Genomic DNA, 24,724 nt, shown 5'->3' on the forward strand with positions numbered 1-24,724 from the left:
GTTACTTACGACGAGAAAAATGCGGGATGACCTTCACTTTTGTGACTGCGCGTGACAACGGCTGGTTGGGGCCCTCGGGAATAGGCCACACTTGACACCTATGCCAATGTTTTATGTGGCACCATCGCCATCTCTTGGATAATTTTTTTAGGGGGGGGGGGGGGGGGGGGGGGGAGGGTGAAACGTCTGTAGATATCGCTGACACATTTAATTAAACGAAGAGGCGGCGATAGAGCGAGAAAGGATTGCATGTGAGAGCTCTCATTATTGCTCTCCTTGTCTGCGTGTGTCGCCTCTAACGCGAGCCGAGCGTTCCTGGCATTCCTCTGGCTTGCGAAGTGCAGATGAATTATCCCCTCTGTAACCGCGCCGCTTAATTTCGAGGCGTGGCCCCGAGCAGGATTGATGGTGTTTCCCCTCCCTCCGTGATTCGGACCCTGGACTCAGACCGGCAGTCTCGCGGTGTTGTTTGCGCTCGTCGTTTTGGCACGCGGTGGGGGACGGACGGAGTGCGCGCATCCTTCCAGCCGCGCAACAGCGCAGATGCCGCTGCAGCGGTGTTGAGTCAACCGCCGGGCTCGCGCCGTGACGGCCGGCCGGGAAGGCCGCGCGCGATAGAGCCCGGAGGCGTCCCGCGCGCTGCGGGGGTGCCAAGATCAAAGCCGCGGCTTCACTAAGAGGCTCTTCCCGCCCCTGCGGGGCAGCAACAGTTGGAATCACTCCAGGGAGGGGGGGGGGGGAGGGAGGGGAGGCTCTCTGCCGCGGTCGTAGTGTTGCAAGCGCACATCTCTGTCACTTTCCCCCCTCCAACTGCCGCATCGGGACGAACTTCACCTCTTTATAGCGGGTGCGCGCTATCTGCCGCCGCGGCTGTGTATAATACAACGCAGGCCACTGGCGTATGTATGCGCTCCTCAGCATATTGGCCAACTACTGACCGCAGTACTACCACGTGCTCAGGGGCTGCCCCATTCCAGGGTCGTTGGCACCGGCGCGCACCTATATGTTGACTGACATGCAGTGAGCGACGGCTTGGGGACAATGGGCGACCGTTGTTGGTAACCCGAGGCGACTGCAGTTTGGCATCTTGAGACTCGTCGCGGAAAATTGGCGCGCTGCGCCGGTTCTGGAGGGATGGAGCTGGCGCAGGACCGAAGGAGAGGGAGACGGATTCCAGGAGCGGTTCCCTTTCCATCTCCGCCATACGATCGGAAACGAAAATATTGTCGAGTTTTAGCAAAGCGAAGGCGTACTATATTGCCCACTGCGCATGCGCGGAATGCTGTCCAGTATAAGCGTATACCCTGTACGGTGTCCTGATGCTTGCCGCCGTATTTAGCCCTGCCGAAAATACGCGTTCCCTCATTTGTTATACTGTCGCCTAGCTGTATCCGTTTCTATGCTGGGAGAAAAAGTGAAAGTGGCGCTGCTGTTACTCAGCTGGACATCCCGCTGCTAATTTTATAATCGCGTAATAACCCAGCGCTGGGACACAACTGGAGAGGAAGAATTACCTGTAGATGAATGCGAGCTTTCGAAATTTTGCGATCTAAAATTAGGGTTTGGCGTTACACGGTGATCTGAACGGTATTCTGTTTAGCACAAATTCTCCATCGCTCTGGATGGCGGTGCACGGGAGACAGCTCACTCTGGGAAAGGCATACTCAGCTCTTTGGGTAAACAGCGGGACCAAGCGAAGATAGTTCGGCGGAAGTCCGGTTTTTAGCGCACACTTTTTCTTTTTACTGAAAATCGAGTCTCGAAACGGCATGCGCGTTGTACAGTCGGATGCAAAACCGAGACGCTACGAACAGCATCAGCGTCCTTACAGTATATACCGGTTAAGCCTTTCTGCACTGCCGTTTGGCTTCTCGGATACATTAAGCCGTGACCATCCGAAATTTCGAGGCCGAGTCGCGGGTTGTATCCATGCTGGTTCCCGCTCCCGCCAGGAAGCATGTGTAAAAAGAAAATGTAAATGCAAATCGTTTCCGCTTAGAAAAAATGAAGCTGCGCTTGTGCGGGGAGCCACTGCGCATGCGCAGATAGCCCCCTGAGGGCGCATGCGCAGATAGCCCTGAGGGCGCCAGATGGCGCAAGGTGGTCAGTCGCGCTCGCGTGCTGGCGGCGCGCAGAAGCGGTAGCGGCCGCGCTTTGCTAACTAATTTATCTGTATCGCTCGCAGTGTCAGTTTCTTTGTCAGACGATAGGGAGATAGCGCGAGAGGAAACTCGAGATTAGTGACATCGCATTTCGGTCGCATTTCGATGGAGGCCTGTATAAAGACCCCCCCCCCCCCCCCCGGTGGTCGAAATTATCCGCAGCCCCCCCCCCCCCCCCCCCCACATATACGGCGTCCTTCATAGCCAAGATCGTTTTAAACCAAGAATTGAATGCGCTTTAGAATATGGCTATTGTACAGCGGCGTGTTTATTGAGTTGTAAAACAAAAACACGTGGTTGTACGAATGAAACGCAATGCTCTGCCGCCGCTGCCCCGCTGGTGTGCTGGCTTCAAGCGGGAGCAGACGGCGTGCATCGCGTGGAGCAGACGCGCGGTGGTCTGTCGAAACGGCTTCGCAGGGTGGCCGTGTGGGGAGCGCTGCTGCCGGGCTTCTTCTCTTTCGGTGCTTGTTTTCTTACAATGAGCGTTCGTTGATTCGAGGGCCCGGTTCATTTGAACTGGCTGGCGCTACGAGCAGTAATTGGTCTCCTTCGAATCCGAGTAATCGAGGTTCACTTCTCTTCAAAGTGAGTTCGAAGTAATTGTGACCTGGCACTGCGGGTGGTTGCCTGCCTCTACTTTTCAGCAGTTGCGCGATTCTTTGCATTCGCGGCGAGCAGCTTACTGCAAAAATTGTGGATCGCTTATGCGTGTGGCATGTGCGCCGCCTGTTGTGTAGCAGTGTAATTTGGCCGTTGGCGGCGTGTGGCTGTGGTGGTGCGTTGCAGCCGATGCCTCGGCGATGTTTCCTTTTTCTTTTTGCGAAGATCGGGCAGGAAGACGCGCTCCTAATGTCGCTATAACAATTAATTCAGTTGCTCGTGCTAGATCAGCGCGTCGCGGGAGCAAAATTTGTTTTACCATCTTTAATTTCGAAAGGAGGGCTGTTGATGCCGCGCAGTCGTGGACTGCAGGCAGTGAATCTCAAACCAAACAACGCTCATGGGATGTTCACTAAAAGCACTGGAAGCGTGGAGGTGCGCCGTTCAAGCTTGACGCTGTGTCATGCGCGAGCTTCCCCGGGCAGTCCCGAAGCAGAACTTGCGCTTGGAATATGCACGCTTTAAGAATTCCGCTTCAAAGCGTTGTGCGTACGTATTAAGAATAACCGCGGTACCATACAGCTGTTGCTCAGAGCACGCCTTTGTCACCGGGAAAGGCGCTGCTTCACGGCCGGGGTCTTTGTGTCTGTGCGCGCCTAGCAACTGTGCATCGCAGCGGAAGGTGAAAGGAGGTCCACTGGGGGCCGTGAAACAGAGCGCGCCAAGTTTGAATTCAGAAAGCGGCTGAGTTTTAACTTTAGCAAGAGGAGTTGTCGGGCTAGCTGGTTATCGTCTTGTAAATGACCGGTAAATTGTGCCTGAACAGTGAAAGTGTGTGTTTGGGATACACGCGACCGCTCGGATTGGTGTGACGTTTGGCTTTTTGTTGGACGCGTTAGTGCTCTCTTTTCTGTCATTGCCAAGAAGCGGCAGATACATAAATATTTGTCTCTCGTAACTGCGGGTTCCTTTAGTAGCATTGGTGACGCTTCGTTTTCACCGAGCTCCTCGAATTTCAAGGGGCTGCAAAACATGGGACACTCCACCTCGAGCGCCACGCTCAAGAAACGTTTGCTGAGCCATGTTCAGTGACGGCGTTTCCATGGCGATTCTGCTTGGCGCCTCGGTGGCCTCGATCGCCGAAAGCGCATGTGTCAAGCTTCTGCAGTAGCCTGACATCACATGGCGCGAGACCGATGAAAAACAGGCATCGATAGAACGACCTCCTGGGTGAACTTATGGTGTCCTGCCGGTCAACGGCGGCCATGGTCGAACGCCGCATTCCATGCATCGATCGCGGAAGTACGTGATTGTACACTTAGGTACACCGTGGCTCGTGTTGGGCTTGTGTGCTCATCATCAGAGACACAGCTGCAGCCCGCGGCCTCAGCGCTGCATTCGTATCGGGCCATTCGTGAGCGCGAGGAGCCACAACCGCCCGAGAATGCTTGGCGCTGCATGCGTGTTGCTGTGCAGGGCTCAGGCGGCGTGTGCAGGTGCGTCCCTCGCAACTCGCGCAAGGCCATGGCCCCGCAAATGGCCGACCCGGCGCCTGTCGCGTTGCTGCTGGCGCCGTGACACCACGAACAACGAACGCACAACCAAGCGGGGCTTCCTGCAGCGGCTGGCTTCCGGGAGCATTTCCGCCCCCCTTACGCACCGCGCGACTGCCGCGAGAGTTTGCGCCCGCACCGAGGGTTCGGCCTTTTGTTTCGCCTAATAGGCCCGCAGTTTCGGGTCATAAATCTCAACGCCTGGGTATTGGCTCGGGATAGCAGTGTCCGTCCGCACGGCGCCTTCGGGGCCGCCGCTTGGGTAGCTGCTCCGGCATGAGTATGTATGCATTGTTCTTTCTCGCTCCAACTGCGTATACGAGGAGGTGTCCGCACGCGTCTGCTTCCCTTTTGGCCTCGTTATTTTTAATTTTCCCTCGCGTCGCCTGCTTTCGCCGCAGTACAAGAACGTGCTAAGCGAATGTCTGTAGACATCGAGGTGTGCCCGCAAGAAGAAGCCGCTGTCTGCCGTGATACAAGTACGCGCTCGACCATTACTTCCTTCGACTCGAGGCAAGCGTTGGGAGAAGTTATGCTGGTCAGGAGATTGGGGGCCATTCTTTCTACAACGCTTGCTGCATGTACTACTATGAGGAGCAGCTTGTGTCGCTGTACGTTCCTCTGAATTCACGGTGCCAAAAGAGTACACCGCGGCTGAATGCAGCAATGCTGGGTCGCAGCTTATCTATGTCGTCGGTGGTTTTGCTCAGATGAGGCATTATTTTAACCGCGTCGCACTGACTTTTGCTTTCCGTGCGGCGCTATACTTAGGCAAGGTTGCTCGTTTACGCACTGTTTTTTTGGGGGGGGTTTTCAGCTTGTCTGTACTGGTCGATCGCAGTTAGGTTCTTCAACAGTGCCTTCCACAAACGCGATCAAAGCTTCCTAAAGCTTTTTGCCCCAGATATGGAGGCCGAGGCTTTGTTGCGTCAGCTCTGGATTAGGTGCTCTGCGCTGCCATTTGCGTTATATATTGACTTCAACGGCCAGTGTGGTGACCCCAGAGCCGTATGATGTGCTGAGTATTTGTTTTTCGTAGAGGGCGCACGCGTCAACTTCCAAAAAGAGAAAGGCGGGGAAAGAAAATGTAAGCGGTCACGTTGGATGGACAGAAGTTATCACTGTGGGCACGGGGTATATGATGCATGGCCTGCACTTTTATGCGTGCATGCGCGTACATGCGGTGTAAGGAGCCCAGTTCACCTGAACACTGTGCTGTTATTAAGTGCATCCGCGCCTGTCTCTTCGTTATGGCATTGCAGATGTGCTATCACGCATGCGAAAAACAGTCGCCCCAGTTTGGGCTGGGATGTTGCGTGGGTGGTGCTGTAAGGCCATGGTGTCCTTCGTTTGTTTTTCGCACTGGTTTGCTTGATTTTGCGCTATACCCCAACGGCGCGTAGCGGCGCTTCGCGTCATATCGCCGCTGTGGAGCAACGCTTGCGAAGGAGGGAAGTTTGAATACGAGACAAGCTCGCCGCGTTTTGAATGCGTTAATGGCAGTCCTTTGTCAATCAGTGCGGTGTAAGTGTTAGCAGTATAGATCATTTGTATATTTCCGCCATGTTGTTGCAGCTTCTGGTTAAATGTACCCGATTAGAAAGGTGACGTCCTTGCGGATTGCTCGGACATTTTGGTGACCCTATGTGTTTCCGTGGCTGTTTCTGTTTGCACTTGGACGTGGCCCGTCTTAGAATCATGGATGCATAACTTTTAGTCATTGTCACACACTGACCACGTGATCGCATAGTGATTACTTGCACGCGAGTCACGGTTGCCGTGATGGTGCCTGTCGGGGTAGGTGGCGATAAGCCGTGTTCCGTGGCCTCGTATCCCTTCCTGTATAGTTATTGTGTCGGAAAGCACTTGCAGGCACAGATGTGACCGTACATGCGACGTCGTTATAACCGCGCTGTTACGCGTGCCCCCCCCCCCCATTTTTTTTGACTGCCTAGCAGTTTTGAAGGAAGTTTCCTGTATTCGTGTCCGTGGAAGCCGTTTGAGAGAGTCTTTTTGTTCGAGAAGGGCGGAAGAACCGCAGGCCACTGCCAGCGCCGTGAGGCAGCCTCTATAGCTGGGCCCCCGACATTGCAAGTTGAGTTTGATGGCACCCCATTGAATAGCAGCCCGCGTGTGCGAGCAGTTAGTGCGTGTCCAACCGATTTTCCCCAGTGTATCGGTTGTCGCGGATTCGTAGCATATGGAAAGCATAGCTCTCGCCGTCGCCAGAGCACGTGTGCTTATTCTGCAATCCGCGCTCTCTTGCCTTAGAAGGTTTGCCTTGAGTTGTGACGTAACTTTTGTTCATTCCCAATACTCTTAGACGGTATACTAGTTACAAAGCTTGCCATATGCGTCATTTTTAAAGAATTAAGCGCTGACTGTGCCTAAATTGCGCCATGTTTCTTGGGAGCAGTCCCACGGAGTGCTCAGAGCTGCAGAACAGTTGCAGGCCGCCACCATTAGTTGATGCTGGTGCGCACAGGCAGCGCACGTGTCTGCTAACTACAGAAAATCTTAAATGGTGTACGATAGCTTCGCATTGGACCACTCTCTTCAGGCTGAGGACAGTGGTGCCTCCCCAAGAAGGCATCGTAAATGGGACTTTGTCAGACCAGTGCCATTATTGACGTGGTGGCCTGGTGGAATCCATCAAGTTCATCCGTGGGGCATGCCCGTTTGACCCTACTGACGTGTTTGTGTTGCAGGCGGAGGCTCGTCTGGCGCAGCGCAGGCAGGCTCGAGCCGAGGCAAGGGCGATACGACTCCGGGAGCTCGAGAAGCAGGCCCGCGAGGTATTACGCGACGCCGCCGCCTTATTATTCCTCTACGCGCCACCTTCCACCTCTCGTATATACTGTATTTTTTTTTTTTTTTTCAGAATGACGAGCAGTTGGATAGGCATTGCGATAGCGGCCCAGAGCCCGTGCGACCAATGCGCGTTTCACGAGAGGTGAGCGGCGGCCCTGCTTCCGCTTGTGGTCTGCATGTGTGGCACACGTCTTCTTGTAGACCGCAGCGGTGGCCAAGTAGTTGAGCATCCGCCTCGCATGCGGGAGCTTCGATCCCCAGTGCCACTGGGTACCCACCGGTGATACAATGGGTACAAGCTTTCCCCTGGTCTGGTGCTCGGCTTATTTAGGGTGAAATGGGTTTCTGAGCCCACCTTGAAAAGTCGAAAAATACCTTTTGCCATGGCGCCATAAAAATGCACGATCGTCATCAACGCGTCTCCCTGTGCCTGTTGCAGGGTCGCCCGTTCACATCGGGATCGTCCTTCTCCGGATCCCGGAGGAGCAGTGAAGACTCGACTGACGGCCTCGACGGCCGCGACTTTCGGGTATGCGCGACCGCCCACGGCTACTCCTCTCGAAGCTGCGCGTTAGCTTTTGCTGCCTGTGTAACTGCCTTTAGACTGTGTATACCCTTACAAAAATGGTCTATAGATAGTCTATAGACTTCTTATAGATTCTGCTGCCTTCCTATAGATATTTCTTTTTCTTTATTCATAGTCTATAGACTGTCTATAGACAAAATTCTACTAAAAGTGTATGGCCATAAATCTATAGATTGTCTATAGGCTGTTTATTGGATTTGTATTGCCTATAGACTGTTTTCTAGTGTTTGTCTATAGACTTTATAGACAGAAGTCTATGGACAGTCTATACTGCCTAAAGAAATTTTTGTAAGGACTACAGCTGGAAATTGAGCCGCCCTTTGCGGGTGCCCAGTCAATATGCTTTATGCCGCCCTCTGCCGTTGTGCAGCACCAGCTGCAGGATGTCGAGGAGAGCTTCCGCAAGGCCATGATTAGCAACGCACAGCTGGACAATGAGCGCACCGCACTCGCTTACCACGTGGACACCCTGAAGGACGACATGGAGGAGTTGACGGAGAAGTTCCTGCATGTGCAGAAAGACCATAGGGACAAGTCAAGGGTGAGCAATGAGAGAGGGAGGCTTCCTGCTGTGACTGCAAAACTGTCTTTTCTGATAACATGGAGAAGAAACTGCTGCAAGAATTAACCACCGGACAGGGCGTGCAGTGCTGCTAGCAGGCCACTGAAGCATTGTCAAAGGGGTATTCCAGGACAAAATTGAAGTTGCCCTGTATAATTTGGTTGCCATGTTCTAATACAAAAGTATTTTACTAAAAACAGGGCTTTTATAAGCTAGAAAATACCAAAAAATGAAATAGAGGTATCCCTGCCGCACACTTTTTGAAAACTGACTGCTGTGACATAATGCTTTTTTTGATCTCCAAGGCTTGGCCACACCGCCATCCAACTTCCAAATGCCGATCGCAGTACTTTCCATCATCGACATCATGGCTCTGCATTGAGTGGCAGGGAAAAAAATTTCCAGTTTAAATTCCTATTCTCTTGGCAATAAAATTGTGTTTTGCTGCTGAACAATCATTAAAGGGGCCCTGAAACACTTTCTGAAGACAGTACATAAGCTCGCTCAATCACCACGTTGTGTTGTCATGAACACCTGAGATAAATAATACACTTCTTCATGTAGCATAGAACCCACAATTGCGCTCGAAAGTTGGCGAGCCCTTCCTGGCGACTTTTTCATACTCGTGCCCTCTTGCGTATGTCAGTTAAGAGATGGCTATTCAGTTCTTTCGGACATCGCGAGCTACCATGGCCGTGGCCAGCCAGCTGCGTCATTGCGGTGGGTAAGGAAGCCCCCACCCCCTCTTGGAATTTCCACGCGCTTCAGCAGCAGGTGGGGCCAAGTGGGTGGGGCCAGCAGAGGGACGCCACCCTTTCAGTGTGCGAAAATTGACGAGAGGAGTGGGAAATGCGCGAAGGCGCTTATATTAAAATTTGACCGCAGGCAACTATGCTTATAACAAGCATAATAAAAAAATTCTTGCTAGAGGATACTCACAAAGTGGCATCCTTTAATATCCCAGGCACACCACAACTTTATTCCCCTTTTATAGCCCCTTTAATGGGGTCTCAAAAAGGCAAATAATTAATGTTTTTGAAAAACAAAAAATAAAGTGAGTTGTTCTCGGTGTTCCTTCCTCCACTGCGTATGCCCTGTCCGTAGCTGTTTTTTACTGGGCTAGTGTTTTGCAATTACATCGCAGTGTGTCATCTGCATTGTTGACGTTGTTCATGCCATATGTTTGATTACCCCTTGTTCTGTGCACATAGCTGGTTTTATCTCTTTCGGTAAAAGACGTTGCAGCTGCTGAATCTTTGTTGTTACCTGCTTTAAGCAGTGTACAAGGTGTGGTGGGCACATGTTTGTTGTTGCAGGCGTTGGACCAGCTACAAAGGGACCTGCGGAAGCTGCAGGAAGAAAATACTTTTTTGCAGGAGGGCATCCGGCAACGAGACGAGCTTATCGAGGTACGTGGGAAGCTGGTAGCTTAAAGGGCGCAGTAGTGGAAAAAGGCGAAGTGATCACCGGTGACCTGTGAACAATGCTGTTGCAGGCAAATGGCTTAGTGTTGGTGCTTAATGGGGATGGCCCAGACCTGGTCACCCAAGAGGCAGCCCAGCTGCTTGACCAGGCAGGACATGGCTCTCTTGGTGAGGACTTCCAGCTTGTTTCAAGGGTGTTGACCAGTCAGACTGATTTTGAATGAGACAGCATTAGAGGTCCTGTTCACAAGAATAGCAGACGTTCGTTCATCCGTCCATATCACGAAAAAGCAGGTGGCCCACCTGCCACAGAGGGCAGGTGACAACCTGCCTACCGTGGAAGGTCGCAGCGAAGTTCAAACAATTCAATGCAGTTACCTCCTGCCCACCGTGGCACGGCACACAAGCTCATTGGTCAAGAGGTAAACAGTCTCCCGAAGAACTATCTGTGCAAAAATGAGTCTTGCAGAAGCTCGGAAAGAGAAACCTGGGTCTCACAAGCCCAAAGTGACTGTGTTTTGAAACAACCCCTTGCCAGGGCAGTGGCACATTGCTTCACTGCTGCACCAATGTGCCAGTAGTGGTATGAAGACTCCCAGCGATTTATGAATGAGAAGGAGTACTTGCACAGAAGGGAGCTTCGAGGCTATCACATTATACTCGTAAGGGTAGGTTAGTGTCTTCTAAATTATTTGTTGGTTATTTAATATGTGCCTTTTGAGCATGTAATGGATGCTCATACTCATGTTTTAGATATGAGCATCCAGCTAGTTGTAATACTGTCATGTAACCTTTGGTGAACGAATATTAAATCATTCGCTTTTATTTACGTAGTGCATGGTCAAATGTAAGGCTTCAGGCTGGATTTAGGAGCTTGGAGCCCTGGACACCTCTTTGAAGACTTTTTTCTTCTTGCAGATGTCCGGTTGAAGCGGTTTGCAGAAGAGAAGCAGCAGCTTCAAGATGAGGTATGGGTTGTCAGAGGCAAAGAGAGTGTTAGGTTTAAATCCATTAACTTTTAGCTTTTGGCTAGTTGAAGCAGTTGTCGCAGTGCTCTGTCACTTGCATTATTGCCATGTAGTAGACACTAGACTGAGGTGTATTTCAAAGGTACATGCATGCCTTTTCATTGCTGAAATAGATAAGGTGAGTGTGGTCTGTGCTCGGTTACAAATATTTAAATGTGCAAAAACAGCACAAGATGCAAACTTGTTTTTTTAATGGTCATGAATGCAGGTTTTTATGTTACTGGTAAGGTTCAACATGTATACTTAATTCGTCACATGCAGGATCTTTAGCCATGCTCATTTAAGCTTCTCACCATGCGTTGACATCTGCTGTGCCATTGCGGCTGAAGTATCTATTATTGTTACCTTCTGTCTAAAAATGCTTAAATTTTAGGTGCACTCAACACTTTGTCCTCAGTGAACTGCACAGGAAAAAACTCCAGGTGTGTGGTGTTGAGAGAATGGCGCTGCACAGGGCTATGTAAGGGGTGTTGAAAGCGTGTGCAAGAAATGCCACCAAAAATTTCAGTCGCACTAGGCTTGCTAGCCCTGTATATGTAACAATTGTTTTCCCATTGTGCTCTATATACCAAGGCTCGAAGCTTTAGGTTTTTCACATGGCTCGTCCATGCTTATGCCAGAGTCGTCGTTGAACAGCGACTGATAATTAGCCTTCTCGGTACTGCCAAATGCATTTCTATGCAAATACATTTTTTCCTTCATTGACGCTGTGTTTCAAAACATAACCACAGTGCCACCTCTGATGCCATGGAAAAGCTTAATGTGCAGGACCACGTTTCCTGGTTTCCTATGTCATACCTTCTGAGATGCTGATTTTCGTAGCCAGAGGAAGACCTGATGCTTACCCAGCATTTTCTGTTGTGTGTCATAACATACTTGTGGCTTTCAATAATTGTGCCTTGCAGATCAACCGACTGCAGCTGGACTTGGCTGAGGAGCGGCAGAAGGTGACGCGGCTAGAGCAGATCTCACTTGTGCATGGCCCGCAAACCAATGGGCCTGAGATGAGGCTCATCGAAGTGCAGAGTGAGTCAAGCATTTGTCAAAGACACACCTTCTTCGTTCATCCTGCCAGAACAGGATGGCTGCATGTATTACCCTCGTCAGCTGTTTTAGAAGCAACTGCAAGTGCCTGGCTTCTAGACTACTCTCGCCACGTCATTGCAGTTTCAACACGTAACTTTCAGAACACAAAACCAAAAGTTTGGGCCTTCTTAACCACATTCTTAAAAGAAAATGCTGCACCATTTGGAAGTTGGCCCACTCCAGAAAATAGATGAAGATGGATTAGTAGGGATTGGCTAGTGGATTAGTTGGTGGATTAAGGAGAAAGAGTGGGTTTGGTTAGTATAATCTCATATAATAATCCAGTGGAAAGTACTGCAACATTCTAGTCCTCAGATTTTAAAATTTGGTTTTGTTGATGATGCCACAACCCTTTTGACCACTTGGGGAATTTGGTTAGAGAAGCCCAGTGGTTTTTAGAAGACAAAATGTAAATGCTATCACATTACAAGTAGTGTCTGAGTGTGTGGCATTACTTCTGTGGGTTATATGGTACCTTGTGCTCCTTGGAGCAGCAAAGAGAATTGATACTTTTTGACACCTGAATAACTTTTTAAAAGTTAGAAATATTGAAGTAAATTTTGCTACAATAGCAAAATTAACTGCTAGAACTGATGGTCTAATGCGAACCGAAAAAGTCAAGTGCTCAAAGCAGAGTGGCCAGAGTTGCTTTTATGCTGAGATACAGGACAACATTTAAAACGCTTTTTTTTTTATAAAATTCAATTTTTCAAACTTTGTTTCACAAAATGCCAATTCATTCCTGAATTAACTGCAACAAAAATTGTTTCTAATTAACACCGTTACAAAGATACAGCCAAAGTTATAACCCCCTGCGCATCTCGAAAATCCTAATCTAAAAGTTTTCCAGCCAAATAAAAACCTAATTTTGCATTAGTAGTTACTTTTCTTGTTCATTTTTCAGTTTAGACTTATAATAATTGTTTCTTACTATATATGCCCATTTTTATTTGTATTGAATTACTAAAACTTTCACAAAAGCAGCGCAAGACATTTGGAACACATTGGATGGTTATGTCAGGATACCAAAACTTAAATTTGGTTTGTATGATGGCATGTGTCATTTCAGTGATGGTAACACGTATGCGGGATGTTGGGAGCATATTGGGATCAAACCTGATTCACGCACACAGAAAGCTTGCATGACAGGTGACCAATAGCGTATGCGGAAAAATTCCATCTCTGTCTATTGTTACTGCAAAAAACACGAAAAAAAAATGTGAGCTGCCACGTCAGGAAAAGCAAAGAAAAGCAAGACTAAGGAGGAGCTGAGCTACAAATATGGTGGATTTGAACCGTCCTGGAAACTGGTATATGGCGTTTGCAGTTATTCCTAATCTTCTTTCTAATTTTCTCAAAACTCAGTTTTTGCCACTCCTTCTTACGCGAGTAGTCCTACCTTTATTCCTGTGCAAGATTTTTTATTGAAACTTTGTACACCTATTTCTTATATATATAGCTGTGCAATGGACCACAATAAGTAAAATCGTGCAATTTGTTTCTTGCAGCTGCATTTTTTTATAACGATGCCTATACAAAAATCATTGTTTTTCATCATTCGACTGTTGCACATTGACAGTTAATAGTGTCAAAATTATTTTGGTTCATTGCACAGCTCCTGTCTTTGTGTATGGCAGCAAAATAAGTTTGACTTGCTATGAACTAAAGTTATGACTGCCGGCATCAGATCTATATTCGATACATTTTTTACAAATAAAAAAGTTTTTCATCTCTTGTATAATTTTTATTAGTATAAAACATAGTCCGTCTTAAGACAAGCAAGTAATTTTCTGTTTTTATCTGCTATTACAAATTTTTTTACGGAAAAGTTGCCTCATTCCTTAAGGGAGATAGGACTCCCAGAGCTATTTTTATTTTTGGGCCAAGCATAATGAAACTGTTCAGTCTTGTTCAGTTCTGATACTGATTTGAAATATGTAACTTATTTTTTACTATGTGTAAGAGTTTTCGAGATATGCATCTATATTCCTTCGCTTTGCAAAGAAAAAAAAATCTCATCAGAAAATTATTAACGTGTGGCCAGATAATATACAAAGTAAGGGAATGCAATGTTGAAAGCACTTTTCAGGTTAAGCCAATATTAGTTATTTTACCGCACGCTAAAGGTCAGTGTTCATAGGACTGGTTAACAAAGCAGCCTAACTTAGAGTGCACAAAGTAAACCAAGCATAAATTGGGAAATCTGTCCCCAGCATTGCATGGTTTAATTATTTAGCAGCATGCTGCAACAAGAATTATTGCTTTACGGTATTTGCTCTATATGCAGTGATATCCTAACTTGAAAACTTACAAAGAGTCAGAAATTTGTATTTTAAGCAAATAATGATAAATGAACAGAGGTAAGGTATAAATTTCAAATATAAATTGGGGTTCAGCTATAATTTGATCCAACAAATTAAAAACTTCATAGATAGATGTAAGATAGGCGGTTCTTGAAGCAAGTCAGTATTGGTCTTGAAGTGCTTTGCACACGTTGCCGGTCACTCCCTCATCATTGGGAGCTTCTTAGGCTTGCCTGCTGTATGCATGTGGTACTCAGCGGAGCAAGACGGGTAGCTGCTAAGCCAGGGACTCGGCAGTGCTCATGTCCGAGAGCAGCAGCATGAGATGCACAAGTCACACAAGCATGTGCCTTGAAAAAAATGGTAGCTGTTGTCATGTGCCATAGCTGTTGTCATGTGCCATATTCACAGCTGTGCAGACTGCAGCACTGCATACTAGCATGAGAACACTGGTGGGCACCATGTCAATCTGTGCTGATGGCTGATGCAGAGAGGGAGGCGCATGAATGAGCTAGTAATCCTGCTGGTTGAGTTGTTGCCATCACTATTCTAATCTGCAACTTCCTTTACGTAATTGCATTGCAGAACCTGCAGTATTCTTATTTTGCATTGGTTGAAAGAAGGGAGAAATGTGAAAAAGGAAGGAATGCATTTCAGTGCATCAGTCAGAATGTCAAGGTCGTGTTTACATAGCATACCTGTAATCACACTTGTACTTTGTTTCGTGAGCATGTGCGTCTCTTTTTTTCTACCAGGGGAAGCCAACAAGCAAGTGGACGACTACAAGTACAGGTTGCGCAAAGCGGAGCAAGAAAACATTGCGCTCCAGAGCAGTGTGAGTGGCCAGCGAAACAGGGTTTATGCGTGCCATGTTTTCACCACACTGCCTTTCCTCCACCCGCTTTTTTTTTCTCTTTTATCCTCAAACTTACTGAATTGACTCATGGTTCATATGCTGTGTCTGGTCTGTGTGGTTTTTGTGTTTAACATCCCAAAGCTGCATAGCGGCTACGAAAGACGCCATAGTGGAGTTTCGGGTTAATTTCGACCACTTGTGCTTCTTTAAAGGTGCCCTGTGACTTAAATCAAGCATGAGATTCTGTACTCTTTTGTATGCAAAGGAAGAGACGTTATGATGCCTGAACGCCCAAATAGATCGCAGAAATCATAATATTTTATATTTTAATCTTCTCAAGAAATGCTTGTTTCGAGTCGGGGGTGTCGCAATGCAGCAGCCATTTTCGGCAGTGGAAAGGAGGTGGCACCAAGATTGAATGCTGCCTTTCTGATTGGCTGGCCGTCCAAGTTTGAACTTAGTTCCTTTATACTCTCAAAATGGTTTGAAAATATTATGTCTCCAAGTGCTGTAAGTTTTTCACATGCCGCAAAAACTAAAAAGAAGTACCGTAAGCGAATGAAAACCAAAAAGAATAATGTTAGGCGCGGCACCTTCTATTTCGCTTCAAACTTTCGTGGAAGCAAGTGCTCTTGTTCAAACCACATGTATAAAGCAGCAAACAACAACAAAAAAAGCTGGTGGACGCACCTTGCCCAAAGATGTGAAGGTTTATGGTTTACGGTGATTTTAATGTCCCAAAGCAACTCATACTATGAAGGACGTTATAGTGAAGGGCTCCGGAAATTTCGACCACCTGGGGTTCTTTAACATGCACTGACATCGCACAGTACACGGGCCTATAGAATTTCACCTCCATCGAAATTCGACCGCCGCGGCCAGGATCGAACCCACATCTTTAGGGTCAGCAGCTGAGCGCCATATCCACTGAGCCATCGTGGCTGGAATGTGAAGAGATAAGCCAGACGAGACAGGAGGGAAGTTGGGGTGGGGTAGAGAGAGAACTATCTAAGAAACATCAGGGAGCTTCTTTTGTCGAGTTAATCACTGGATGCAGGGTACAAGGGGGAACGTTGAAATGCGTGGCTGTAAGCTGCCCAGCAAAGCAACAGTTCCATGCAGGCTCCTGCTGTGTGTGTGCTAGGCACTGTTCTGATTGGTAGCACTCAATCTCGGCACTAGGTGATTGAAATGGGCGAGTGAAATGCATTTTCGTCTGATCTTTCTGTTTAAAATTTTCTAAGTGGAATAACTTTTGTTTGAAAGCTCCGAATTCAATAATTCGTTTTACGCTGGTCTCTGGAATACATGAGGAATCCATTTAATCAGATTAATTGGCACTGAGGAAAGCATCGCGGTGCCACTTTAACGTGCATGCAGCCATGGCTGGGATTCGGTCCCACAACCCTGGGCTCAGCTGCCGAATGCCACAGCCACTAAGCACCGTGGCGAGTGTATGTTGTCTGTATTATAAAAGGATAGCTTTTGTTTCAGCAAAAATCTCTTGTAAAAATATGCAAAATACATGAACTACTAGTTCATTTATTTGGAAACTTGCTATTTGGATTGTTTTAAGGGGGGACAGATTGCAAAAAATCACAACCAAGTCGATTTTTGTGAAAATAGGTTTTTATACTAAATATACTTAAACCCATATCTCTGCAAAATATCCCTGCTCGAAATGGTGCCAAAGTACACAGAAAAAAAAATTAATATTTTGAGAGTTGTGCAGTACAAAAAGAAACGCGAACTTCGAAATGACTTTCCATTTCCCGCGATCCTAATTTAGAAACTGCACCCCAGCCGCAGCCGTTTAGCTATAGTTTGAAAGCTAGTTTTGCACCTTCCAAGATGGCACCATAGTAGCAATGCCAACGCTACAGCCGTTTTCTCGTGTCTCATTAATGCACACAGATTTTGTCTATCTCTGTTCGTAATTTTTTTATATACAATCTCAGGCTTACGGGCTTTTTCTCTGGTTTGCCTTAAGCAGCAATTTATTCAAGAGGAGCAGAGCTGAGCTGTGATGCTATCTTTACTGCCTTTTAAATTATGTAAAAAATTTCATTAGTTGGTTTCCTAAATATTAACATTTTGTATGCTGTATTCATAGTTTTTTTGTTTTTTTTTGCCAATGTAGTTTCACTGAGGCAAGTGTGAAAACATCATTGCACAAAGTGCATGTTGGGTATATATATCTGTAAATATTTCTAATAATCTATCAACATTTTTTGGCTAATGGCCTGTAACAAAGAGTCCATTTAAAACCACAAAACTCTCCTTATAACTCATATTCTAGTTGAGCTATTCAAGATCTATTTACGAATTTGAACTCTACATAAAAAAGCACCCTTATTTCATTGTAATTATGATAAGGATCGTGGCATAAACAAAAGTTCTAAGAATCATCCACCCTTAACTGATGTCTTTCCAACTTTTAGCTCCATTAGGTTGTGGGATGTCATTTCTGCTGAAGGACGAATCCCAACATAAAAACGTAACAACTGTTTATTTGATTAGCGATAGCAGCAAACGAGCATACCAACGCTGCGCTCGTCTCGGTAGCGGAAGGAAGAAAGCCGCTCTTCCCAGCCGGGCAGCCTATTTTTGTAGCCACCGTTAGTGATGCAGCGGTGGTGCTGTGTTTTATCGGTAACGCTGTCCTGCGTGTGGCCGTGTTACACTGGGCCGGTTGATAACAAGGCGGTCACACCCAGCATTGGAGAATGGCGGTTCCAGTGCCGCATGTCAGGCAAAATTGGACGAGCTGTTCCACATCTGTCTTGCTTGAAACTTGTCACTTTGTTATTCTTGCTGGTCCAGTAGTGCAATTCCTGGAGAGCTCTTCCACCAAAGGAGAACCTTCGCAAATGTTGCTAGCATACTTCAGTGTCATGGCAACATTTTCAACTTGCACGAGTTCCTTCAGTAAAATTCACTAAAAGATATTACTGATATTTTCCAGAAAAAAACATTTTTATCCTCTATTCTGCCAGTACTTACTTAAAGGAAAGCTCTCAAGTAGATTGAGTGCCAGCACGAGGAGGGTAGTGATAGGTGTGGCTTTAAAAAGCAGTGTGGATTAGAGAACAAAAAGTTTACGATGTTCTGGCTGCATTTAAGGGAAAGAAATGCTGGTCATGTCCCACACAGAAGGCAGTGTGGATAGGAAACATTGCTGGTGAAGCAGAAAACAGGGTAAACTGATACGGTGATGATAATTGGTGACACTGTCGGAAAACATTTCGCTTGGCTTTGTAGCATTGTCATGTAGGCTTTTTTAAAGGGACATTGTGGTCAAACTGAAGTTGGCCTGAATCTATAGATTACTGCGTTCTAATGAGAAGTATGCTACTTTCATTGAAAAATAAAGCTTTTTATAAGGTGGAAAGGGCCCAAAAAATAAAATACAGGTTATCACTGCCACTGGCTCTTTTACACTGACAAACTGTAATAATGTTAAGACTGATTTTTGTTCAAAGATCTCGGAGGAAAGGCTACACTGCCATTCACTTCAAAAATATGTTCCATTTTTTAAATCTAATTTTCAAAGTGTGTCTTTTGCTGCCGAGCAAGCATCTGCATAGCCACAGAGCCAAACAATATGTTTACTGACAACAAGAATTGCATGGAATTTTTGTGAGTGTCCCGTTAATATCCAATGAACACTGTCCGTGTTGAAATTTGGAGGTCTGTTCACCAAAATAATGCTCCGCGGGGACTCGGTGGCTTTGGCTGATCCCAAGGTCACACATTCAATTCCATTCGCGGCAGCCGTATTTCGATGAAGGTGAAATACAAAAATGTCTACGTACTGTGCCATGTAGCGCACGCTGATCCAGAAGTGTCCACTACGGCATCCCCCATAGATTATGAGCCGCTTCCGGACATTAAACCCCACAATTTATAATTTATAAAAACAATTAAGGTGCATTGCATTAAATCATATATCCCTCAATGAGGATGTAAAGAGATGCTGGGAAGGAAAAGTGATCTGTGCAGTTCAATAGCTACCCTGCTTATCAACCATTGGGACTATATACATGTGTGACCCTGGCATTGGTTGTGTTTTGTGTTACTAATCACCATGACAGCTTACAGCTATTAATTTTTGCAACATTTCCTCACCTTTAAGTGGACAGCCGATCAAAGAATTGATGTTGACTGTTGTAAGCAGAAAATGCAAGCATTAAACGTATTCATTTCTATGCATAGGTATCACGGCTCGAGACTCAAGTGTCACGCTTCAAGACCACACTTGAGGAATCGGAAAAGCTCGAAGATGACCTCAAAGCTGAGAAACGAAAACTTCAGAGAGAGGTAAGCAGTTCAATGGTAGCAGTGGTCTTGCCCATGTACCCACAGAAAATGTGTAAAAGTAAAAAAAAATTTACTTCCTAATGGGCAACAAAGTAGCACTTTACTGTTGGCATATAACAGGCAAATGAGAAGAATGCAGTGAATTGTGCGAAAGTGAAACTATCAACAGCTTTGTTTAAACTGGAAAACGAGCAAAGGTAGAGAAATGTGTCCGCAAAGTTCCTTCTTAGAACTGCACTTGATCTAACTGGGCTAAAAATGTAATGCAGCATTGGAAAAATGATGTGCAATTCACAGTGTATAATTTGGTTGTTGGAATTTCTTTTCTATTTTCCATCCATCTGTATTAGCTATGCTGCATGTTTCTGTCTTCCATATCTTGAAGAATGTAGAGTGAATGCAATGAGTACGTGGGTGCATGGACAGCACTGAAGTGTTTGTAGCCATCCTTGATTCGCTTGGTCTCTTGGAATTTATTGAGTTTTCACGATGTTGTCATCAGCTTTGTCCACTCACTTGTTGGTGCAAGCGACAGCCGTATCTGGAACAATAATTGATGATCTGTACCGGGTAAACGTAATTAGCATTTCAAACAACCATGCAAAGAGCAAAAAGAACTTATTTCTCATTTTATTCTGGCCAATTTGCAAAACAGAACCTAGCCCAGGTTAGTGCGAGTTAATTATTATAATAACTAAAAGATTTGCCTAGGTTTGATTTAAATGGGGCATTTTCTAGACAGTAGCAAACACTGCCACTAGAACAGTTACATATGCTTCCAGAATTCTAGAATCAAGCAAAGCCAACAATTTGGGAACATCTACAAAAATGCAGGTCTTGCCCTCCAGCTGTCTCCTTTGTGTCACTAATTCTGCCTAAACAACACTACTCATGTACTTGGCAAACGCACATTGCACATGGCCTTCAGCACCGATTCTACAAGTCGGAGGACTTCTGTTGATCAGCTGTCTGTTTCCATCCCCAGTGTCGAGAGGCCCAGGCCAGGATCGAAGAACTCGAGACAGCCAACAAGCATCTCCAGAAGCGCATTGACAAGCTCAAGTCAGCACGGAACAGCCTTAAGTGACTCCAGGGTGCCGCATCCAGTGCTGGCCAGAGCTTGTGTACAGGAGCTGTAGAGGTTTAACTTATTGCCACACAGTTTCCGCCCTCCCCTCCATCCTCCCTGCTCCCCCATTTTTGGTGCGACGCAAGGCATGCGAACAAGGCGCGCTTCGCTTGTGGCAGGCTCTGCCAGCGCCTTCGGGCATTAATAAGTGAGCCATCACTCATGCTCTGTGGGCTTGGAGTAGCGAGAGAGAGAGCCTGTGAGAGGATGGTTTGTTCCTGCAGTTTTTCCAAAAACCTGTACATATCCTGGGACTGGGAGCCACCCGAAAACCGCCATATTTTGTTTTCTAACTGAGTGGTGTGCTCTTGTCTCGTGGTGATGAACAGTGTCTCAAAGGCAGTGATGCACGCGGAAGCGCGTACCGAAAATGATGGCCGCAAACACTCTTGCAGGCTGGCGACCATGACGGTAGGCAAAGGGCTGGCCTGCCTCCGTCCCGTAGATGTGACCGTAGATTAGGCAGCACTCCGATTTTGTTGGGCTGCTGTATTTTGTACGAACACCGACAAACTGTTCCTGGTAATATAATGCTGCACGACTGTTTAGAAGACTTGAGGGAATTAATGTGGTTTTGGTGTGTACGCATGGCAACACGTGGAGTTGCTTGCGTCGCATTTGCTTAATTTGCAGATTGTCACGCTGTCTTTGTGCTGTAATGGGTAGGCTGCATAGGTTGCAGAGCCTACAGCAGCATGTGCTGCCTTGTGGCAGGCATACATGTACTGCAGAACAGAAGCTCAAGACAGGCACACTTGAATCAAGTATGCAACGCTGAACGAACAAAGTGGCGAACTGCACACGTTCATGCAATAATGGTGTCTGGTCCTAATTGCTTGTATGAGAAGCCAAAGAAAATGTTTCAGTTGGCGTCATTACATAATTAGGAGTGCATATGCTGCTCAGTCCCCCATGGTAATTTAATGGGTTTTTACAGAGGGGCTGTTATGTTGGACATTTTTTTTTTTCCTGTAACGCAGTTTTACTTCTGTTCTGCTGTTTAATGCACAAAGGCTTTTACTGTTCCCTTGAAATTGCTATCTACAATTTACAGGGCATGTGTGTGGCCTTTGATGATAGTTAGCCCTGTTGTGGTGCAAGTTTTTAGCAAAATGTTTGGCTGTGCTAGGCCTATCTTCTTGGATTACCTGCTTCTTCTCAGCCACATAGAAAAAAGAAAGGAGAGAGATGGGTTTGAGTGTGTGCAGTGCTGTGATGTTCCCATGAGTGCCAATTACTTGCTTTTTTTTTTGGTGCATGTTTGTCACTGGTGTCTCTAAAAAGGTTAGAAACCTTTTTCAATGGACTGTTGTCTAGCCTTTCTTGCCATAAATGCTGCAATGAGGCTGCGCAAAACATAGTCTTGCAGTTATTGAGTCAAGGATTTTTGCACATAGCATGCAAACTAATCCTCCCATCTTTCATCTCTTTGTATTTTGAGGCTGATTTCACAGGTTTATCAGTGAGGAGTGGGCAGTCTCCTTGCGTGAAGTACATTTACGTTGCAGTAAGTTATACAGCATGCTGAAAGTACCCTTCCAGTTCCACTCAGGTGCGGTCTGTTCCTTAGAAGTAATGAATCCCGCCTTGGTGTGGTAAAAAGCCTGACTTTGACATAGTGTGTTTGTCCCTGTCCAGCATCCTCAGGGGCCATGAACAAGGTCTCCAATGAGTGGGCACGAGAGGTACAGACAATGCGTGCACACATCTTCTTACCCTGCTAGCTGACGGCCATAGCTATTGCACCCTTGATGTGTGGATCCCATTGGCAGTCTTGCTGCTGCTTGCTAAGCCCGCTGCTGGAAATCTTGCAGGGAGACCCTCGACACAGTGCGTAGGTTAACAATCACAGGCCTTCAAGCTAAGGTGATAGCTTCCGCCACTTTGACACAGTTCGTCTTACTAAAATAACTGAGAAATGGCTCAAATGGCACAACTAAAATAAAGCGTGTCAACACTTTGAGCAAATAAAATACATTCTACAAAATGTTTTCTTTATTTGGGTGTTTCTTACACAATCTAGTGAAACCATGAGCACGTGTTGATTAGTCACATATTACGACCTGCTTAGAAAAGGAAAAATATAATTATGTAGTAAAGGCTAATTCATTTGGACTTGAGAGGACTGGGATAAAGCTTGAATTATCTGAGAGTTTGATCAAATGACCCCAAACTGCCAAAATCTGTTTGCATCATGGCAGACTTATTTGGCGAAACTGGGCAATGATTGCCTGCTTATGGGATGAAAATTTTGTGGCAATGACCATTTTTCGCAGTTTCGTGAGTGCTTGGTTGGGTGCAGTGTCAAAGAACTGCTGAAAGAAATTGGTAGAGCTAAGCATATCACCTTAGCGCATTAATTGACGAAAGCAGATTGGCATTAGTGGCAGGCCCGTTTTGGCGTCTCTGTGCTCACGAACGTAGTCACCCTTCCGCTTGCGGTCTTCGCTTCGCACATGAACTCCAGACTTGCACAACGTTATCGCTGCAATGCCGTACTTTCACTATCCTGTACAGAATCCATGGCAAACAGACTGCTAAACACTGGCGGACCGACCGGTACAGCATGGTGCAAATGCAGGGGAACAGCTGCGTGGAAATTCCCCAGCGAGTTTTTCTTGTCGCAACCTCTCCAAAACGAGACTTAGCAGACCACCGGCTTTCCTCCTTCTGCCGAGAAAGTGCTCCTAGCTGCAACCCACTTTTCCACACGGCGATTGGCTCTGCTGCACGCCCTCCTTTCTCCCTCTTCCACTGGAGCAGCCAATCAGTTGCACTGACTCGGCTCCGCAAGGGGTAGGAAACTCCAATTAGTTTCGGTTTCAACTGCTTCAGAGCACTTGATGATTAGAAGAAAACATGCTCAAAATTGAATAAGTCCTGCACACGCACGTAGTGTGATAGACAGCAACGGTGGCTGAATTGTTTGAGGCACCGGGATTCGAAGCTGCTGTATTTTTGTCGGCAGTGGTTCGAACCGTGCTCGGTATTTTTTTTTTTTTTTTTTTTTTTTTTGCTCGATACCGTTGTGATGATATAACGCTCAAGTTGGCTTTCCTCCGACAGTGGTGCCAATGTCTGTATTGGATGTCGGAGGAAGTGGTGCCGACGTCTGTATTGGCTGGACAATGGTGCACATGGAAGTTTCCTACCCCTGGCTCCGTTGTGGGCGATGCTGATACCCCTAGTGATGGCCAGCTGCACCCCCTAAGCACCGCTGAGGCTTTCCTCCTCTGCAATGCGGAATGCTACTCTAAGTGGTAAAACCGAAGCTTCAACAGCTTTTGCTGTAAAATGGCAAGAGCCTCTGCAGCATCCTGACAATGCTACACGGTAGCAGTTAAGCCACACCCCCACACACATACACACAGGCTGTACCATTGCATGCAAGGAGGCTTCAAACAACAAATGGCACATGGGGGGGGGGGCATGGTTACATGGTTTCGGTGCACTAGAATGGAAGTACGATATGAGCTGGCGCAGGAGGGGCTAGAAAAAATTCTGCAGAGACACTTATGACTGCTTACATGTGAGTGTGAGAATATGAAAGCATTACTGTCCTTGGGTGCATCGACACCCACCCACCCATGCACACAAGCAATGACACCACCCGGAACGCTGTACCACGAATGGTTGCATCACAATCTTGATTCGAAAGTCTGGGAAGACATGCAAGTAAAGGCGCATATGTCTTTGGTTCGAATCCCTGTTGCAAGCTAGCCTCCAAATTGATTAGCACATGTAAGCTATATCCTCGTCAGACCCCGCGTACATCATAGTGCATATTTACATTTGTCTTTTACGGGATCCTTAAAAAATGCATCACCCCCGCCACCTATGTGCAAATGGAAAGTCAGAGAGGACTCACTGCGCTACCACGTATTCACCTTTTCAACAAGTGTGAAACGATTGGCGAGCTCTCAGCAGCCTCCCGAGTTTGTTGATTTTTGTAAACGAAATTTCTGCTCCCAGCAGCCGAACAATTACCAAGTTGCACGTGCTTTTCTATTAGATTTATTGTTATTTTGATTAAAAGACAGTCTGTTGCATGTGTATTTAACTAAATATATGCCAAAAAACATTTTTGCATTTCTATCTAGACCCAAAGGCTCTTTGCAGAGAGTATGGAGAAGACTCACAGGGAAAGAACGGTTGAAACTACGGCTCCCGGATTTTGTGTGCACATTCACGAGACTTCCGAGGCTTCATATATGCATTTGGATTAACGCCGACTTACAGAAGTTTTCCTCAGGTCTGATGAGGATATGCGATAAGGAATCATGATGCCGCCTGGAATGCAG

At 46.6% G+C, this 24,724-nt stretch overlaps 1 protein-coding gene across 5 annotated transcripts in view; it reads left to right on the top strand.

The window, feature by feature from the left end:
- LOC144126282 (leucine-rich repeat flightless-interacting protein 2) overlaps positions 1-22,412 on the top strand; it is a 49,078-nt gene extending 26,666 nt beyond the window's left edge. For 4 of the 5 annotated variants that reach the window (XM_077660375.1, XM_077660376.1, XM_077660374.1 and 1 more), the window contains 11 exons: positions 7,027-7,113; positions 7,200-7,271; positions 7,569-7,658; positions 8,086-8,256; positions 9,594-9,686; positions 9,773-9,869; positions 10,620-10,669; positions 11,635-11,755; positions 14,874-14,953; positions 19,190-19,294; positions 20,280-22,412. In XM_077660375.1, the coding sequence (XP_077516501.1) occupies positions 7,027-7,113; positions 7,200-7,271; positions 7,569-7,658; positions 8,086-8,256; positions 9,594-9,686; positions 9,773-9,869; positions 10,620-10,669; positions 11,635-11,755; positions 14,874-14,953; positions 19,190-19,294; positions 20,280-20,381 (1,068 nt within the window). In that variant the 3' untranslated portion in view covers positions 20,382-22,412. Of the gene's footprint in view, positions 1-4,232; positions 4,599-7,026; positions 7,114-7,199; positions 7,272-7,568; positions 7,659-8,085; positions 8,257-9,593; positions 9,687-9,772; positions 9,870-10,619; positions 10,670-11,634; positions 11,756-14,873; positions 14,954-19,189; positions 19,295-20,279 lie in introns of those variants that run through there. The other variant, XM_077660377.1, reaches the window with a different exon arrangement.
- The last annotated feature ends 2,312 nt before the right edge of the window (positions 22,413-24,724 follow it).

The sequence above is a fragment of the Amblyomma americanum genome, chromosome 3, assembly GCF_052857255.1.
Source record: "Amblyomma americanum isolate KBUSLIRL-KWMA chromosome 3, ASM5285725v1, whole genome shotgun sequence".
Lineage (NCBI taxonomy): Eukaryota > Metazoa > Arthropoda > Arachnida > Ixodida > Ixodidae > Amblyomma > Amblyomma americanum.